Here is a 15,915-nt window from a genome sequence, read left to right on the forward strand (position 1 = left end):
TGATGGCATGAGAGTGAGTTAATTATAGGATCATTTAAAGGGGACATAGAATGATTGAACGGGGTATTTATCCTTGTTCTGTGATGTGACCAACACAGTCTCACACCCATGGCGTCAATATTTGACGACACTTGACCATGCGTCAATATGTTGACGCGGAGGGTATACCTTTCGCGTCACTTTTTGACGAACTGGGGACTTCAATACTATCAGGTACGCGAAATTCTCTTTCCTATTTTCTTACCATTTTCTACCATTTTCGCGTCGGTTTAGGGTTAGATTTACATAATGACATCCCTACCCAAACCTATCCCTAACCCCAATGTCAGTTGACAACTGTTTAATTTCGCGTACCTAATAGTATTGAAGTCCCCAGTTCGTCAAAAAGTGACGCGAAAGGTATACCCTCCGCGTCAACATATTGACGCATGGTCAAGTGTCGTCAAATATTGACGCCATGGGTGTGAGACTGTGTTGATGTGACATGTAGACAAATTTTTTTTGTTTGGGTCTGTAATGCCTTAGAAATTTCCTAAAACCTCTCTCAGATAGCTCTATTAGGGTGGGGGATTTTAAACAAGTGGTTTTGCACTTATTTGGCTCCCCCTAACTTGCAATCTCATGACTGATTGGCTGACTTTGCTGCCATTTAAAAAATTAAGCCAATTATTTTAAAGTGTAGGGGCAGTGAGATGCCTGTGATGTCATAAGCAGGGTTCTAAATTAACACCCGCCAACCCGCCAAATGCGGGTTAAAATTAATTTTGGCGGGTGTTCATAAAAACTTACTAGCCAGTTTGGCCGGTGATGCATGAGGCATTGCATGCATGATACATAATGCTCTGTTCTCGGACATTTATTCCTCTGGCAGTACTTCCTACATTTCCCATGAACACTGTACCGTAATGCTACGTGATGATGTTTCATACACCCATTGGCTGCGCGCAGTTTGCAGTGAAACCAGCGCGAGAAACCATGGAAATGAACGGAGCGCATCCACAAGAACGCACAAGGAAGGCGGCACATGCCATAGTCTAAATCTGTTGTGCCCCGGTGTAAATCTCAAGTTACGATTTTAACAATTAACTAGTGTATTCCTTTACAAAGATAATAGCGGCGAAAACGGATCTATATGCGCTTGTAAAAGCGAATAAGCGATGCAGCAGGCGCACTGATGCATACACGCACAAAGCTATGTCGGCGCGTCATTGCGTTTATCCACGCACAACCGCATTCAACGTCACGCGATTATGTTAGCTTATAAAAACATGACGAAACTAAAGTTTCTAAATTATAATGTTAATCTTATTTTGACTCGATTACTATTGGCTTCTGTGGACGTCAGAAATGTTTTTTTTGCAAAGCAGGGAAAGGGAAGCAGAAAGGAAAGATGATGAGACTAAGGGAGGTAAGAGAAAACTACATCCTCACACCCTGTCAGGTCTCAAACATTAGAGGAAAACATTTCAGGAGAACCTCTTGTCAAGTCTATAGAATTGCATTGTTGCTGAGAAAATCAACACATGTATGAAATTAATATTTAGTTTACTAATGTTTAACTAGGACATACATAAACAGTTAGCAGTAACTATGACTGAGATTATTTTAGTATAGCAGTCATAAAATGACTGGTTTCTTAAAATATTGTACAAATATTCTTGTAAAAATAAGTTATTAATCATTGCTATCATTGTATAATGTTGAAAATATGCATGTATACGTGAAAGAAAAAAACGAAACGAACAATTTGTGGTGGGAACAAATAATTTTAAAGTTGAGGCAGTAGGGCTAAAGGACCATGAGAGTGCCCAAAGTCATCAGAGAGTCTAAAGTTAATTAAAACTGCCAAGACAGGTCGTATTGAAGAGAGCCTTGCTTGGAGAAGACTCACTTTATGTGTGTTTTTCATACTAACAATGTTAATAAAATTATCAAATGCATTCATAATTTCTCTTTTTCACCGGAAAAAATTTGGCTAGTGGAAATGCTGATTGGCTGGTAACTTTAGAAAGTTACCAGCCACATTGGCTGGTGATCAAAAAAGTTAATTTAGAACCCTGGTCATAAGCATTAGTTTTTCAGATTGGGCCGTTTTCTGGCTGACATTTCTAAAAGAGGAATTTCTATGTTTAGCATGTCTAGCACTTTTTGTAGGTTCGTAAATGCGGGTAGACTACCATTATTCAACAAAGAAAAGGTAAAAATGTTTTTTCATTCTCTGTCCCCTTTAAAGGGACAGTGCACCTGAAACCTCCTTGCTTGAGTAAACAGTTTGGACAGTTAAAGGAATAGTCTACTCATTTTCAATATTAAACTGTTATTACCTTAACTAAGAAGAGTTGATACTTCCTTCTATCATTTATGTTCGTGAACGTAAGCGCCTGAAAAGTCCGCTCCCCTTCTCCCTCTTATAATCAGAGAGGGAGGGTGTTACTGCGCCTAGTCGAAGTACTCCCATAAGTGCTATTACGCCATACAATATAGTTTCTCTTTTAAATCCGCTTAGAAAAGCGCTACGTTTTATTTTGTACCACCAAACTTGCTCGTATAACTACTCGTCTTAAATAGGAAAAACGTTGATGTGTTTGGTCACTTCTAACTTTATCTCTGTTTGATACCATTGAATGAATGGGGCTAAGCTAAATGCTATCGAAGTGTCGCAGCGCGCTCCAGCGCTTACGTGCACACACTAAGATGATAGAGGGATGTATCAACTCTTCTTAGTTAAGGTAATAACATAGTTTAATATTGAAAATGAGTAGACTATTCCTTTAATAGTTTTTTGTTTTTTTTAATTGTGAGAATTTAACTAGCTGCCTTCAGTTTTCTAACCTTAAAATGTAGGCACTATAGGTAGATAGGAAGACAGACAGCTGGACACTATTATGACAGATGTGGATACTATTATTAAAAATGTAAATACCCCCTACAATTAAAATGTTGTACTGTAGCACAAATAAAATGTATAGCTTATAATGCACTGTAAGTTTCTTTGGATAAAAGTGTCTGCCAAATGCATACATGTAAATGTAGTGCACTCCTATAAGGTTAGAATTTACTATCAGATTAGCACAAATATAGTTTTCCGTTTTTTTGGCCCATGGAAAGACCTGACTTAATCCCTGCAGGTTTACATAGAAACATCCATTCACTACTTCAACTGCTTAGCCATGCATACTAAGTCAGCATAGTAACTTCGTTAAACGTAGCCTGTGGTTCAATTCTCCTTAATCCAGTGGATTACATCTTTTCTTATATTGACTGTCATCAATCACTGATGTTTTTAAAGGGACAGTTCACCCAAAAATGAAAATTACTCACTCTCATGTTGTTATAAATTTTTTTTGGTTCTGATGACCACAAAGGAAGATATTTTGAGGAATGTTTGTAACCAAACCTATCATGAGCCCCATTCACTTCCATAGTATTATTTTTGTCCTACTATGGAAGTCAATGGGGCTCATGATGATCAGTTTGGTTTAAAATATTCCTCAAAATATATTTCCTTGTGGTCATCAAAACAAAGAAATTTATTCAGGTTTGTAACAACATGAGAGTAATTTTCATTTTTAGGTGAACTATCCCTTTAAGTGTTTTAGTGTAGTATTAATGATATAACTCAACTTCTGTGTCCCCAGGGTAACATTTGCATCATGGACACTTTTATATTGAGTCTCATGACTAATGATTCTTCTAATGAATACAGAATCATATTTTCCTCTCTCTCATGTTATCCAGGGATATGCTATACAGGAAGCTTAGTTCACATCCTTCAATTCAGAAGAGAGATAGCTGGCTCCAGTCCACAAAGTACTCACTCACTACTTCCTTCGACAAGTAAACCATATTGTCGTCTGCACAAGAAAAACAGGATTCTGTCATTGTTGATTGTATGCGTGTGTTTTTGTGTGCACATGATAGAGAGAAACAATGAACGGGACAAACAGATATGAATTACAGAATAACACTTTGTGTGTTATGTCTGCAGCAAATACGTCTGATTTTTGTTTTGTTTTCTTCATTGGGAAATCATTCTCACACTTCTAAAAAAGTTGTATTTATGTTAGCAAGCTGCAGTAACTGAATTGGTAAAGCATTGAGTAAGCAACACAAAGGTCATGGGTTCGAACCCCAGGGAAAACCACATTCTGATAAACAAAAATGTACAAATTAAAAGTAAGACGCTTTGGATAAAAACATGCCAGAAGCATGAATCTAAATGTAGATATTCTAACTTGATGTATTTTAAATCAAAATAGTGTTCAGTAAATTACACAAAACCCATAAAATAATAAAATAAAAATGCATTTTACAGGGATCATTTACATTATGCATTAAACAGGCATTTTTATTCAAAGCGACTTGCAGTGCATTCATGCCATACGTTTTCTTAGTTTTATAACTACAGGCACACTAAGGCTATTTCCCAAATGCTGCATTTCACAGCTGTTTGCATATGTCTTTAAAGTCCACAAAACCGTAGGGTGTCCCATTTTTTAGGTTTCAAAAGGGTGCTCATGGGCGCCCCCCTTCTGTCAATATTTGCCCTTTATGCACACGTTTCCAAACTTCACAGCAGGCTTTTCCCTGACATCCGAGCAGAGTTACGTCATGAAAGTACGGACTTCTAGGAAGACCATGTGTGTTTAGGGTGCCCTTTGGGACAGGTTCTAAATACGACAGGACCAAAAATACTACTGACTCATTGTGCACAACACAGATTTTGATCCAATCAGATTCTCTCTGGGAAAGTAAATCCCTCCCCCAGTATTATTTTCTAGTTCTAGAGTGACAGTTTTGTCAACTTGCTGCGGGATTAGTTATCTAGTTGTTTCTGTCTTATATGACTGGTGCAAAACACCCCTGTTCATTTTTTATGTAGTGTCACTAAGTTTAAACTGATGTCGTGCGCATGGGTAGAGGGAAGTGTCTGGGTGGGTAATGTTAGAAGGAAGGGCTCAGGCTGTACGCTATGTGTCCAGCAGCTGCTGGTTTTGATGTATTATTAGCTCTGCAGCGTCACTGTATTTTTGTAACACAGTGGGTATGTATGGACATTTCCATGACCATGTAGTTTCATTTTAGCACCTACATCCCACAGGTATTAATAGGAATTCAGTTGCATTCACTTAACATTCAAGTTAATAGTCTTGAATGACAAGAGACAACCTCTATAAGAACTATAAAGACCTTAGTCCATTAATAAATCTCACCTTTGGTTTATATCCAATGTTAAAAAGATACAACACAACAGAACAGTCTGTCAGAGAGAGCTTTAGTTTTGGCATTAAAGGAACAGTATGTAAGAAATTTATATCAATTAATCATTAAATGGCCCTGAAATGTCACTAGAGATTAAGAAATCATTTTCATTTCAAATACTTATATCACTGACAACAGCAGTCCGGCCAGGATATTGTCATTTAAAGAGTGGAGTTGCAGCCCTCAACTGATGTTTATGTTGTCGTTTGGTATATTGGCCAGCAGCTGTGTTATTGCAGTACCAGTTTTAGCCACACGTTTTATGATTGCAATACCAGTTTTGGCCACAATCCTACATACTGTTCCTTTAAATAGAGTCACTAAATCTCTTAAAGGATTAGTCCATTTAAAAAAAAATCCAGATAATTTACTCACCACCATGTCATCCAAAATGTTGATGTCTTTCTTTGTTCAGTCGAGAAGAAATTATGTTTTTTGAGGAAAACATTCCAGGATTTTTTCTCTTTTTAATGGACTTCAATGGACCCCAACACTTCCGTGACCTCTTGATGTGATGATGCAATTACGTGAGGTCGCGCTGGCGGGGCGTCACAGGACCGGAGGAAGACGAGATGTGGTTGTGGTTTAAAATTGCATATTTTTATTTTTATTGCCAAAAATGACAATCGTTTTGCTAGATAAGACCCTTATGCCTCGTTTGAAATTGTTTAGAGTGTACATTAAAACTTATAAGTGTTGGGGTCCATTAAAGTCCATTAAAATAAGAAAAATCCTGAAGATTCTCAAAAAACATAATTTTTTCTCGACTGAACAAAGAAAGGCATCAACAATTTGGATGACATGGTTGGAGTAAATTATCTGGATTTTTTTTAAAGAAAATTTTAAAATCGAGATCAATTTACTTAAGAATAGGGCTGGGCGAAACAGTCCAAAATTCATATTTTGCGAATTTTCGAATGATGATTGCAATAAATATCTCTGTATTTCCTACAAAGTGAAATAAATGTTTACATGCAAGTCAAAGCCTTGTGTGAGATCTAACAATCACTTTTATTAAATCAGCATATGATTAAAATAAAATACACAAGGTTACATCTGACCTCAGTGTGCATTTGAGGCAAGCTTTTGTAGCAAAAAAAGAAGGGGTCATATCAGACCACCGATATAAATGGTGTTGTCTTCTCCCATATACAGTATCCTGCTGGGAAAAAACAAAACTCAATATACCGCCCAGGTTGAGAAGCAATTGACCTAAGATAATTTTTTTGTTTTCTTTTTGCTTAAAGCAAACAATCTGCCAGTGGGAAAAGACAACTAAACCTGAATTAAGTTTTACTTCTTTATTAAGTATTTAATTCAAGTTTATTTTTCCAACCCATTTGGCAGATTGTTTATTGTTTTAAGCATAAACTTTTCCATTTCTTTTTCTTTTTTTTATCGTTTAGGAGGATCACTTGACAGAAATGCAATATAATAATCATAACTAAATTTTTCAGTGGTTTATAATGAATGTATAATGAATTTTTCTTGTGGCGTCTACCGTAGCTTTTCTATGCGTTTCAAAATTCACAATCTCATCATTAGATGGCATTACAGTCTACACACAGCTCCTTTAATTTAATTTAAAAAACAAGACCAAAATACTTAAAAATAAATCAATTTTTGCAGTCCAAATATGAGTTCACACTATTGTTAATGTGTTTTTTTTTCAGGACTCAATAACTGCTCTCGCTCTTGATCTGAATCATCCTGCGCTAAGAAAGAACAAAAACATTGATGCCTTCCTCAACAGATGTGAGTGTAAAAGAGAGGCGTTACTACTGTGTGTGTTTATATACAGTGGTGTGAAAAGGTGTTGGCCCCTTCCTGATTTTATTTTCATGTTAGTCACACTTTAATGTTTTAGTTCATCAACATTTTTTTAACATTAATCAAAGTAAACACAACATGCAGTTTAAAAAAAAAGTTTTTTATTATGAAGGGAAAACAAAATTCAAACCTGTGTGAAAAAGTGCTTGCCCTTTAAACCTAATAACTGGTTGTGCCACAACAACTGCAATCAAGCATTTGCGTTAAACTTGGAATTTTGGCCAACTCATATTTGCAAAATTGTTGTAATTCTGGCTTTTTAAGGTCATGCCACAGCATTCCAAAGGGTTGAGGTCAGGACTTTGACTTGTCCAAGTCTTTATTTTGTCTTTCTTCAGCCATTCAGTGGTGGACTTTCTAGTGTGTTTTGGATCATTGTCCTGCTGCAGAACCAAGCTCACTTTAGCTTGAAGTCACGAACAGATGGCCGGACATTGTTTTTCAAGATTTCTGGTAGACAGCAGAATTCATGATTCCATTTATCACAGCAAGTCTTCCAGGTCCTGAAGCAGCAAAACAGCCCCAGACCATTACGATACCACCACCATATTTTACTGTTGTTATGATGTTCTTTCTCTGAAATGCTGTTTATTTTACTGTGTTACCAGACGTAATGGGGGACACACCTTCCAGAAAGTTCAACATTTGTCTTGTCAGTCCACAGAGTATTTTCCCCAAAGTCTTGGGGATCATCAAGATGTTTTCTGGCAAAATTGGGATGAGTCTTTGTTCTTTTTGCTCTGCAGCGGGTTTCGTCTCTGAACTCTTCCATGCAGGCCATTTTTGCCCAGTCTCTTTCTTATGGTGCAGTCAAGTACACTGACCTTACCTAAGCCAAGTGAGGCCTGCAGTTCTTTGGATGTTATTATGGGGTCTTTTGTGACCCTTGTGGATAAGTCGTTGCTATACTTTTGGGGTAATTTTGATCGGCTGGCCACTCCTGGGAAGGTTCACCACTGTTCCATGGTTCCATTTGTGGATAATGGCTCTCACTGTGTTTCACTGGAGTCCCAAAGCTTTAGAAAAGGCTTTATAACCTTTTCCAGACTGATATATCTCAATAACTTTCTTTCTTAGTTTTTTATGAATGTTTTCTCCAACCATAATCGACAACTAGTTCCTTTAATTGTGGTGCACCAACATCCTCAGCTACATCATGTCCACTTTCACTTTCATTAAAGCTTATCTGTTTCCCACCAATCCAGAGGACTGTAAATTTACAACTAACGTCTTCTACAACTGCATGATGGGAATCAAATTTAACCCACGTATAAGAAAATTGTTTGACACTAACCTTTTCTTCAACGGATGACCAGGTATCCTAGCGTGAACTCTTAGCGTGAACTCTTATAAACCTGTCCTATGCTGCTAAACAGCAGGAGCTGTATATATAAAAACTGCATATTGTGTTTACTTGTGTTATCTTTGATAAATATTTAGTTTAATGATCTGAAACATTAAAGTGCGACAAACAGTAAAAAAAATCAGGAAGTGGGTCAACACTTTTTGCACACCACAGTGTTAATCCACATTGATATGATATTTTGAAAGTTTGCTGTTTATCATGTATTCATGCATTCGTGTAATATTTGAATATACTGTTGATGTATCTGTAGATGAAAAGGCCGTCGGCCGCCTCAGAGAATTACAGGTGAGACTGGATGATTTTGAAAGAGTAAAGCTGATCGGTCGTGGAGCTTTTGGCGCGGTTCAGCTGGTGAGTATGTGCCTGGGGGAGTATGCGTGTAAGTCTGTTATCTGTTTGTCCTCAGGTGAAGCCTTTTGTCTGTGTGTTAATGCTTGTGAGGCTTGTACACACTTGTCCTGACTGCTCTTACTTACCAGGAAATGCAGAAAGCACAGCGTTTTGGATTGTATACAGACGCCATTGTTTTATTTGGCTACAGGAAGTGTTAACTGTTACTTAAACAATGAATTATTAAAAAAACTTTACCTAAAAGGTATTTTTTGGCTAATATGAAAGTGGTGTCGAGTTCACATATACAGAACTGAGTACAAAAACAGGTTGAATGCTGTGGAAGCATATTGCGGTAAAAATTCAAATGAGATTGCAAATTCCGTTCGTTTTTGCATTTTTACATACTGTACCCATCAGCTGCTGACTTTGTTATAAGTCCCTTAAAATACTATTTCCTCATGCTTGTCCAAAGGCTGTGAGGCTATTTAACAAAACATCTTAATACCCGAGAAAAGACAAGAAAGTAAACTTATTTTTTAAGAACTAAAGTAAAAAGTTAGTTTTTATGTTTGTGTAAAGTCAGTGTTCATTAAAGAGCCTCTTAGCATTTTAAAGGGATAGTTTGGCCAAAAATGATATTAAACCCATGATTTACTCACCCCCAAGCTGTCCGAGTTGCATATGTCCATCGTTTTTCAGACAAACACATTTTCGGATATTTTAGAAAAGTTTTAGATCTTTCAGTTGATTAAATGTAATGTTACGGGGTCCACGACCTTCAAGTCCATCCTTCACAAAATAAATCCAAACGGTTCCAGGATGATAAACAAAGGTCTTCTGAGGGTAATCCACGCAGTGTTGTTGTAGAAATATCCATATTTAAAACTTTATTAACGTAAATAAATACCTTCCGATAGCGCCGCCATCTTAGTCGCGTCCGCATGTTATATTTTAATGTTACTAAAAATATATTTTTTTGTATATGGTGTAATACAATGTGTTCGCATGATTTATGGTTAAAGAATTCCGTACATTATTGTTGCTCCTCTATGTCCCGCCTTTCTAATATGCATCGATTTGTACGAAGCTTATCGTTCTGAAAAGTGCTGCATGCTTCGATTGGCCAGCTATGCAGTGCATTGTGATTGGCCGAATACCTCAAGCGAGTGCCGGAAATGGGGCACTCCTTACCATATTTGGATAATCAGCTCCAAATAGGAGGTAATATTGTCTTTACTACCTAATCAATTTTAATAATGCAGATGACCAAGCTGATCAATATACTTTGCCAGCGCGGGTGAGCAGAACATAACAGATTGGTAAGGATACTGAAACAATAAATTATATCTGCATTTGTGTTCGTAAAAACGACAAGCGCTACTCTGCACTTCACAAAACTCGTGTTTGAATAGTCAGTAACTTTAATCATGAAAACATAGACTACTTACAGACTGTGAGTCAGAGGCGGCTGAATTATGATAATATTCATCGTGTCCACGTCAGCTGGCTGTGGAAGTAAACTGTTGCCTACAATCCATGCGTTTTTTTGTAGTCCATGAAAAGAGTTGTAGACGAAAAGTCACATCATCTCAGACTTTGGGATTTGTTACTTTGCAGATCACTTACACACCAAATTAAATGTAAAATCATGAACCGGAAAATATGGGCTCTTTAAATAACAGTTTTCATCTATATGGTTGTACACAGTTTTTAACTGTTACCCATTCAAATTTTAAAGTTGTTGGTAAGAAACTTGTTTTGAATTGCCTAGGGCTGCCTAATGATTAGTCATGACTATTCATTTGCAGAATAAAAGTTTTTGTTTACATAATTATTATACACAGTACATCAACAAATATTATGTATATATAAATACAAACACATGTATGTATAATTTTAAAGAAAAAATATATTGATAAAATAAATATTTATATATTATATAAATTATATGTAAATATACAAATGTTTATACACATGCAAATAATTCTTAAAAATATTATACATGCATGTTTGTCCATTTATATATACACATTATTATTATGCACATTATACACACATTTAATATGTAAACAAAAACTTTTATTCGCAAACATTCTAGAATTGCCACCAAGCTACAGAACAGTGGTGTTCAATTATACACCTGTTTATATATCACTATCTTCATATGATTATTTAATAGAAAGATAAATGTAACTAAATGTGGTGCACTTCAATAATGTCTGTTATATGAATGTTTATGATGTTTTTAGGTACGACACAAGGGGTCTCAGCAGGTGTATGCCATGAAACAGCTCAGCAAGTTTGAGATGGTCAAACGCTCTGACTCCGCCTTCTTCTGGGAGGAGCGTGACATCATGGCATTCTCAAGAAGCCCATGGATTGTGCAGGTAGGATTGCCTCCTAATATGACTGCAGATGTTCTTGAGGTGGATGATACAATGTTTTATTGTGCATTGTTTAAAATTCTGGATATTTAGACAATAGTAGTCCATTATAAATAGGGCTGTGCAAAAAAAAATTGATACAGCTAACTATCGTGATATTTTTCCCCACAATAGTGTATCGATATTTCAATCTTTAGTATCGTCACTGTCCTGGCAGAAAATTTTAAAACACCTGCAGCTTTTAAATAAAAGTAAAATAAAGTAAAAAGAGTTATAAAAAAAAAAAGAGTATTGCAATTCGCAACATATTGTATCGCATTATGATCATTGTACCATGTCCATGTATCGTGATATGTATCGTACCATGAGGCCCTTGCCAATACCCAGCCCTAATTATAAACTTAAATATTCACCTCATTTTCTTTCTGCCCACATATTTAGCTGTGCTGTGCATTTCAAGATGAGAAGTATCTCTATCTGGTGATGGAGTTCATGCCGGGTGGAGATCTGGTGACCCTGACCAGCAACTATGAAATCCCAGAGGAGTGGGCTCGATTTTACACTGCTGAAGTAGTGCTTGCTCTGGACGCCATTCATTCTCTGGGCTTCATCCACAGAGACATCAAACCAGACAACATGCTGCTAGACCGCAACGGACACCTCAAACTTGCTGATTTTGGAACGTGTATGAAAATGGATTCGGTGTGTACCGATTTGTTTGAGAGTCAACATCTCATTGGGTCTGATTAAAAAGGAATGTTCAACCAAAAATAAAAAATCTGTCATTTACTGTATGAAGTTCTTTATCTGTTGAGAACACAAAAGAAGATATTTTGATAAATGATTGTAACCACAAAATTGACGGTAGCCATGGACTTCCATAGTAAGATAAATAAATACTGTAGAAGTCAATGGGTACCGTCAACTGTTTGCTTACCATTTTTTGTCAAAAGGTCGTTTTTTTGCATTTAACAGAATAATGAAACTCATTTAGGTTTAGGACAACATGTGGGTGAGTAAGTAATGACAGAAATTTCATTTTTTGGTGAAATATCTTTTTAAAGTGTGTACTGTAGTATCTTGAAAATTGTTAGGCAAAGCCGTCCTGTATCTTATGGATTCTCAAAGCGTGAATCCAATCCATGCATGCAATTGCCCATAACCCCCTGCGATATTTAAATGTGGTTGTAGTATTTTCTTATATTGCCGATGCTATACTACACTACATGCTACACTCATATGAAGTACATGCTTCTAGTGCACAAGTTATAGTTAGAAACTCCCATGCATTGAGAATTATGTGAACACTGCCATCTAGTGGAGATGTGTTAACGTACAGTTTAGGGTCATCAGGTGGTTTATGTTACTGTATAAACAATGAATGAGATTTCCTGTGTACGCATAAATATTTATGTATGTTTATCTATCTGTATGTTTGTTTAAGTCTGGTATGGTCCGCTGTGACACCGCTGTTGGGACTCCTGATTACATTTCACCTGAGGTTTTGATGTCACAAGGAGGCACCGGTTACTATGGTCGTGAGTGTGACTGGTGGTCTGTGGGCGTTTTTATCTACGAGCTGCTAGTTGGTGAGTAGTAAGGTACTTTTGTTTGTCCTCTTACTCTTACTTCTCCATCCATCCAAATTTTTTTCTGTAAATGTTGACAGGTGACACACCATTTTATGCCGAGTCCCTGGTTGGCACATATGGAAAGATCATGGATCATAAAAACAGATTAACCTTCCCAGATGACATCGAAATGTCAAGGGATGCCGAAGACCTCATCCGGGCTTTTCTGAGTGACAGGTGACATTCTCATTCCTTTCATTTCTTGTGATACACATGCAAACTCAATCTTTTTTTTTTTCTCTCACTGTCTCATCTTACATGTGCACACATTCATGCATTCCTAAGCAGATATATAAAGAGGGGCTTTCTGATTGTAATTCAGCTTCATGCGAGCAAAACACACAAACAAACACCCCTCCCATTGCATTCTGATGGCTGGAATGTCCCACACGTGGCAGCCCCAACTGCTGCACCCCTCGAATCCAGATGCTAGCAATGGGAGGGAACAACTGTTTTTCTGATCTTTTTCTGTCTGCGTGTGTTTGTGCTCTTCCTAAACACAGCCGTGCCGTTTCCATCAGCCACTCGCTGTTGGATGTTTCACTCGCATGCACACGACACTTAGCGGTTGTGTTTTTGTTTTGCTGACCAGTGTTTTACTATGTTCAGGGATGTGAGGCTTGGCCGGAATGGAGTGGAGGAGATAAAGTGTCATCCCTTCTTCAAGAATGATCAGTGGACCTTCGATAACATTCGAGATGGTAAGTCTGAGAGTGTGTGGCTGGTCTGCGATCATGGCTTGTGAATGTCACTTTTATATTAACTAAATAATATTAAATGACTTGTAATGTGCAGTATTTGTTGAGAACATTCAAGTCTTGCATTGGTTATGCCAAAGTAATTTCCTTTTCAGTCAAATTGGGTCATTTATATCTGTTCATGTTTATAAACAGGGAGTCTTTATGGACAACTACTGTACGTAAAGGTGGATCTCTGATAACGCTGATGTCAAGCAAATGTCTTATTTCGGTCAATAGTCATGCGCGAGTATAACCAAAACAACAATATAGGAATGCAATACAACAAACTACAGGAATGCTTTTGTGCTTTTTTAAAGGGACACTCCACATTTTTAAAAAATATTTTCATTTTCCAGAGCTCCCCTAGAGTTAAACATTTGATTCTTACCGTTTTGGAATCCATTCAGCCGATCTCCGGGTCTGGCGCTACCACTTTTTCAAAGAGTTTCGATATTTTTCCTATTTAAAACTTGACTCTTCTGTAGTTACATCGTGTACTAAGACCGACAGAAAATTAAAAGTTGAGATTTTCTAGGCAGATATGGCTATGAACTATACTCTCATTCTTGCGTAATAATCAAGAACTTTGCTGCCGTAACATGGCTGCAGAAGGCGTAATGATATTACACAGCAGCCGAAAATAGTCCCCTGAGTATCTTTCAATAGCAGGGGCTATTTTCAGGCACTACGTAATATCATTGCGCCTCCTGCAGCCATGTTAAGGCAGCAAAGTCCTTGATTATTACAAAGTTTACATAATGTTGGTGCTTTATTGTCCAGGGTCCCATGTAGTAATCAACCTGCCTCATTGTTCGTCTAAACAAAAGTGGTCGATGCTTTTGCCATCTTGATTGTTTGTATGTATTGCTCTGTAGGAGAATAATGCCTATGTGCGCAGGTGTGTAGTGCTTCTTTACAAGGTGACATCGCCATCTACTGTCCTCACCATGCATTTTAGTCCTCTTTACAAATCCGTTTAAACTTTGAACATTTTTGCTGTGTTATATTTTGCTCTATCGTTCTATCTGCGATTTCTCATCACATTTTTTTCTGCATTGCCCTCCTGTTTTTACCCTGAGGGTGGAACCAGCATGTGGCCCGTAAGCAGCTACTAATGACAGAAAAGCCACAAAACCACAGATTCTCCTCTCATCCTCCCTCACTCCAGCAGTGCCGTCGCTCACATACTTTCTTTTCACGGTCTGTCTTGCATTCTGCCGCCACAGTGACCTGTCATTAGTGGTGCTATCAAGGAGCATTTCGGGATACTGAGTAGAAACTGCTCAATTACATGCACCCAAGTCTCTTTATGATATGGTTTTGCAATATGGGAACATATCATTTTCCTTCACTTTCTAACTGTATAGAAAAATTTCTTTGCAAATATAAATGTTGCCATATGATGACTGGACCACAGTGGAATGCAGCAATACATTTTTATTTTACATGTTACATTTAGTTTGTATTTGTTTATATTAATCGTCGATTAGCTAATGTGTGCTAACCAGTGTTGGGGAAAGTTACTTTTAAAAGTAATGAATTACAATATTAAGTAACTCCCCAAAAATCCCACGGTTTTTGCCCGCATCTCAGCATGACTGAGGGACATCTCACTCTGGATGAAGGATCATCATCTCCAGCTTAACCTTGCGAAGACAAAACTGCTTGTCATATCATCTGAACCAAAGATTCAGCACAACTTTTCCATTCAGCTAGGTTCCTTGACCATAAGGCCTTCCAGGACGGCCAAAAACCTGGGAGTGGTCATTGATGATCAACTTAGCTTCATGGAGCATGTTGCCAGCACCGCTTGTAGATTCATCTTTTACAATATTAGGAAAATATTGTCCAAGCTCTTGTCCTGTCCAGGCTGGACTACTGCAATGCACTACTGGCTCGACTTCCAGCCTGCACAACCAAACCCCAACAGATGATTCAGAACGCAGCTGCAAGAGTGGTCTTCAATGAGCCTAAGATGGGCGCACGTCACTCCTCTCTTTGTTAAGTTACACTGGCTTCCTGTAGCAGCTCGCATCAAATTTAAGGCTCTGCTCCTGGCCTTTAAAAACACCACTGGGTCAGCTCCCCCTTACCTTCACTTGCGTATACAGCTTTATGTACCCTCTCGATCCCTGTGCTCTGTCACCGAGCAACGGCTTGTGGTGCCATCTCAAAAAGGGAAAAAAACATTAGCACGTACCTTTTCAGGAGCTGTTCCACAACTGCCGGTAACAACACGAATTGCTGACTCTGTAGCTGTCTTTAAGAATTGGCTAAAACCCATCTCTTCCACCATTACCTCACTTCCTAATATAGGACTTCCTAATATATCTTTTTCTATTTTCCTTTTTCTTTCTTAAAATTTTTTT

The 15,915-nt window shown here is 37.6% G+C and overlaps 1 protein-coding gene across 6 annotated transcripts in view; it reads left to right on the forward strand.

Annotated features, from left to right (window-relative positions):
* The window catches only part of rock2b (rho-associated, coiled-coil containing protein kinase 2b), a 47,770-nt gene that overhangs the window by 2,288 nt on the left and 29,567 nt on the right, over positions 1-15,915 (forward strand). For all 6 annotated transcript variants that reach the window (XM_065268211.2, XM_065268208.2, XM_065268212.2 and 3 more), the window contains exons 2-8: positions 6,936-7,017; positions 8,709-8,809; positions 11,041-11,178; positions 11,617-11,877; positions 12,620-12,764; positions 12,845-12,983; positions 13,416-13,507. In XM_065268211.2, coding sequence (XP_065124283.1) covers positions 6,936-7,017; positions 8,709-8,809; positions 11,041-11,178; positions 11,617-11,877; positions 12,620-12,764; positions 12,845-12,983; positions 13,416-13,507 — 958 coding nt within the window. The remainder of the gene's footprint in view (positions 1-6,935; positions 7,018-8,708; positions 8,810-11,040; positions 11,179-11,616; positions 11,878-12,619; positions 12,765-12,844; positions 12,984-13,415; positions 13,508-15,915) is intronic.

This window comes from Paramisgurnus dabryanus, chromosome 12 (genome assembly GCF_030506205.2).
Source record: "Paramisgurnus dabryanus chromosome 12, PD_genome_1.1, whole genome shotgun sequence".
NCBI lineage: Eukaryota > Metazoa > Chordata > Actinopteri > Cypriniformes > Cobitidae > Paramisgurnus > Paramisgurnus dabryanus.